The 4,344-nt window shown below is 52.9% G+C and overlaps 1 protein-coding gene across 1 annotated transcript in view; it reads left to right on the top strand.

Annotated features, from left to right (window-relative positions):
- The first annotated feature begins 260 nt into the window (after window positions 1–260).
- The window catches only part of LOC116438844, a 5,656-nt gene continuing 1,572 nt past the window's right edge, over window positions 261–4,344 (top strand). The window contains exons 1-5 of the mRNA XM_032097849.1: window positions 261–1,921; window positions 2,072–2,112; window positions 2,213–2,254; window positions 4,011–4,136; window positions 4,258–4,337. Coding sequence (XP_031953740.1) covers window positions 1,789–1,921; window positions 2,072–2,112; window positions 2,213–2,254; window positions 4,011–4,136; window positions 4,258–4,337 — 422 coding nt within the window. The 5' untranslated portion in view covers window positions 261–1,788. The remainder of the gene's footprint in view (window positions 1,922–2,071; window positions 2,113–2,212; window positions 2,255–4,010; window positions 4,137–4,257; window positions 4,338–4,344) is intronic.

Raw genomic sequence — 4,344 nt, forward strand, 5'->3', positions numbered from 1 at the left:
TTGAAGGGGAGAAGCCATTAATTTGCCATTGTATCGGTTCAAGTGGAGACAACTCCCGCCCATTTCCTCATTTTAAAGAGTTTAATCAAAGGAAGCTCTCCCTTTTTGAGCATTTTAAGGATTTAAATTGCGTTTCAGGGCGCTCCTACCCGAGCCCCGGTACCGAACGTCGTACGGGAGCGAGCCCGGCACGGACCTAATAGCACTTAGGAGGGTATTAAGAATTCTTATTTTTATTTATAATGTATATAGCCCTAATTAGAGGTTCCAAGGAGAGTTACATCATTAATACAATTACTATTCTTCTCTACCCTAATTAGTCACAGGTGGAGTACTACTCAGTAATCACTAAGGAATAATTATGCAAGTTAGCAACAAATTATCTAGCTGCGTTCCCAAAACACAAAGTTTGATTTCTTACCGGTCGGCCACCCTTTTGCTCAATATAAAAGCAAAAAAGAAAGCATTGTCATTTCCCTGAAGAGTTTTCTATCGAGCCCTTTACTCACCTCCAATTTGAGTCAGAGGAGCCAAACAGTGGCAACTCCTAGGAGGGCTTTTATACCTTGCAGGATTTGGCTCCTCCCTTTTCCCCGGGCATCATGGGAACGAGAGGCGGGCCCGGCCAGGGGTATATTAACCCCAGCCTTTTGCAAGGGGAGTCATTCCCTCTCTGGGAGTGAGCGGGGTAAGAGCTCTCCTCTCATTTCAGTGATGGGGATCTTTCTGCTTAGCTCAGCTCAATTTCAGCAGGTTCTTTTGGCATCTGAAGCAACAGAGGCTTCGAAGACATCGGGAAGAAGATACCATTGAACACAGGGAGTATTTAAGTTCACTCATTTGGGTTGCATGTTTAGGGGTGGTAAGGTGGTTTTATAATTTCTAGTTTTGTGCTAAGGTTTTTTTTTTTTTTTTTTTTTTGGAGCAGTGCAACTTCCTGCTATTCCAGGTTGTGTTGAGTGGGATACTTCAAATTTTCTCAGCAAATTTATTGTGTCCAAAAGGGGATCTGCCTCATGTCATAGGTGGCGTCTGAGATTGAGGCTACCGATAGGGAAGTTGAGGATCGTGACCGGGAGAGGGAGGGCGAGCAGGGTAGCGGGTTAGGAGTTACGGCAGGGGGGTTTCGAAGGCGGCACGGTGGGAAACGGCGTCTATTTGGGAGCCGCTTAAGGCTTTTCCGTAAGCACGGCGCCCGCATTTACGTGTTTTACGGCACGCAAACGCGTCCCGTGCGTTTATGGAAACGCCTCGTAGCTCTGTCCCTCGCTACCCTGGGTGCCTAGCGTAATAGCGGCCGCAGCCTTAGACTAGGGATGAAGCCGGGGCCTTGAGAATCTAGGGGCACTTAGGAGCGAGCGAGCGGCCGACTTGTTGCGATTTTCCACTAAACTCATCCTTTGATCTTGGTTTTCTTTATTGTATCTGACTAAGAGACAACGGCCCGGGGACAGCAGGAACTTCCCGGGCGGCGAGAGCCGGCCTTCTTTTCTCACCCGAGGCACGTTCGCATCCCCGGACGTCCGAGAGATAAGTCGAGGGCCCTGACCCACGGAGGGGGTGAAAGCGGGGTGTCGGGTCGGGACTCGCCGGGAGGGATTTTTGAGTTAGCTTTGGAGATGGAGATATCCAAGAAGGGGTCCCTCAGCCCACGTAAAGGGAAGTCTCGCTTTCGATCGCAATGCCGAGGTGCGCAGGGCGGAGCAATCCCGGTGCGTGTCGTGTCACCTGTCTATTGTCGTGTTCTGTGTCTTTTGGGCGTCTCGTGTCGTCCGCCTTAGCCCTTCGATGTGCTTGCCGTCGTTCTTTTCGCAGAGAGTTTTCTGTCCTTGTTACGTCTCCTCATTTGTCATCTCCTGTGTCACGGGTGCTTGCACGGGTTTGGCCCGGAGCTGCTCCGCCCTGCCGCATACCCTGGCACGTAGGTGTAATAGAACAAGGCCTGGGGACTTGAAATTTGTAACGTAGGTTGTAGCTGGGCTCTAGATGATATTCCTAGATTCACACGAGATGGTTGGAAGCCGTCAAATTCTCATGCAGGCCTTTGACTTTTGTCATCGCTTTCTTGCAGATGCAGACGGATTAAATCCGTGGCAGAGCGCCCCATACCGGGTGAGGGGATTCCCGCAGGAAGGTCGGTCACCGTTTGTCTGTGCTGGGCAAGCGTAAACGGTGGCTGTGTTACAGCATTGTTCTTTGTCTTTGTTCCTAGGAGGTAAAGCCAGATCTCAGCAGTCAAGGTCAAGTGAGTGAGGTAAGCGGTGACCGGTGGAAGGAAAAAGTTGTTATCGCTCGGGTGCCGAGTGCCGGTACTCTAAACTTTAAGCGGCCGTCGTCATTTGCGCGTTTTAGTCGGTCCGCTCGCGTTACGCCAAATCCCCTCACCGACCGGCCGACAGAGCCGGCTCGCCGCCCTCGTGAGCCCTCCCGAAGTGTTACGGGACTCTGCAATGAAGCCTTTACGCTTTCTGTTCCGTGCCTCGGCAACGGCGGAGGAGTTGCGGCGAGTCGGGGAGGGAGGGAGGGAGGAGGAGCGAGGGTCCCCTCAAGTTCAAGCAATTCCACAGCACCTTGTCTCTTCTTAACCCGGGCATACCCCGCAACGATGGCGTCGGCCTCGGAGCGTGGGCGAAGCGTGCCGCCGGAGGACCCCGGCCTTCTTAGGAGACGGTGAGTAGCGGAATTGTCAGGTTTTGGCTGACGTGCCACTAAGTTCACGTACCGATGTTTGGTTTTCTTTGTTGTAGCCGACTAGGAGATGGCAGGAGCTTCCCGGACAGCGAGGTAGTTTTATTTTGCACCGGAGGCGGATTCCCATCCCGGACGTCCGAGAGATAAGTCGAGGGTTACGACCCACAGAGGGGATGAAAGCAGGGTGCCGGGTCGGGCCTCGCCGGGAGGGATTTTTGAGTCGGCTTTGAAGGCGGGAATGTCCCAGAAGGGGCCCCTTAGCCCACATAAAGGACAAGTCTTACTTTTGATCACAATGTCGAGGCGGGCAGAGCAGTCCCGGTGAGTGTCGTGTCACTTGTCTGTTGTATGTTCTGTGTCTTTTGGGCATCTTGCGTCTTAGGTCTTTTTCCTTAGCCCTTCGAGGGGCCGGCTTATCGGAAATGCCGGGCGTCGTCCTTAGCGTCCGCGTTCCTCGGCCGGGCGCCGATACCGTCAGACTTTTGACCGATGAGCTCGGATGCACGTTGAAATCGCATCTCCCTTTAGAAGCATTGAGTCAGAGGTCTTTTATGGTCTTGTTCTGAGCTATATTCACAGCTGTGCACCGCAGCGATCCATTACAGAGGATTAGGACTTGTCAGAATGCAAAGAGCGGTAGAGGATTCTGACCGTACGATTCTCGGGCATCCATCTTTGCGGTTCTCGGAATAAGCCCTTCCGTTAGCATCTTCTTTGAGCCTCGTCGGTCTCGCCGAGATCATCTCGCTCCGCATTCTCTCGGTCCTGGCGGTCATTCCTCTTGCCAGAGTTTTCTCTCTTCATTGCGTCTCCTCGTTTGTCATTTCCTGTGTCACAGGTACCTGCGTGGGTTTGGCCCGGAGCTGCTCTGCCCTGCCATGTAGTCTGGTGTATAGGTGTAGTAGGACAAGTCCCAAGGCCTTGAAATCTGTAATGTAGGGTGTAGTTTGGCCTCTAGCTGGTATTCCTAGATTGACATAGGATGCCTGGAGCTGTTAAGTTATCATGCGGGACTCTGACTTTTGTCATCGCTTTCTTTCAGATGCAGACGGATGAAATCTGTGGCAGAGCGCCCCAGACCGGGCGAGGGGGTTCCCGCAGGAAGGTCAGTCACCGTTTGTGTTTGTGGGGCAACTGTAAACGGTGGCTGTGTTACAGCATTGTTCTTTGTCTTTGTTCTTAGGAGGTAAAGCCAGATCTCAGCAGTCAAGGTCAAGTGAACGAGGTAAGAAGTCACTGGTGGTAAGAACCACTTGTTATTCCTTGGGTGCCAGGTTCTGGTACAGCTCTAAGCATCCCTTGTCATTTGTGTGTTTTAGGGGGTCCACTTTTTTTATGCCGAACCTCCTCGCCGACCGGCCGACGGACCCGCTTCGTCACCGTTGCGAGCTCTCCGGAAGTATTACGGGACTCTGCGACGAAGCCTTTACATTATCTGTTCCGAGGTACCTTCCGGTACATCCGTGGCCGTGGAGTTGCGGCGAGTCGGGGAGGGAGGGAGGAGGAGGAGGGAGGGTCCACTTAAGTTTCAGCAACGCCACAACACCTCGTCTCCTTTTAACCCAGGCATACCCCGTGACGACGGCGTCGGCCTCGGAGCGTGGCCGAAGCGTGCCGCCAGAGGACCCCGGCCTTCTTAGGAGACGGTGAGTA

The sequence above is a fragment of the Corvus moneduloides genome, unplaced genomic scaffold (assembly GCF_009650955.1).
Source record: "Corvus moneduloides isolate bCorMon1 unplaced genomic scaffold, bCorMon1.pri scaffold_129_arrow_ctg1, whole genome shotgun sequence".
In the NCBI taxonomy this organism is placed as follows: domain Eukaryota; kingdom Metazoa; phylum Chordata; class Aves; order Passeriformes; family Corvidae; genus Corvus; species Corvus moneduloides.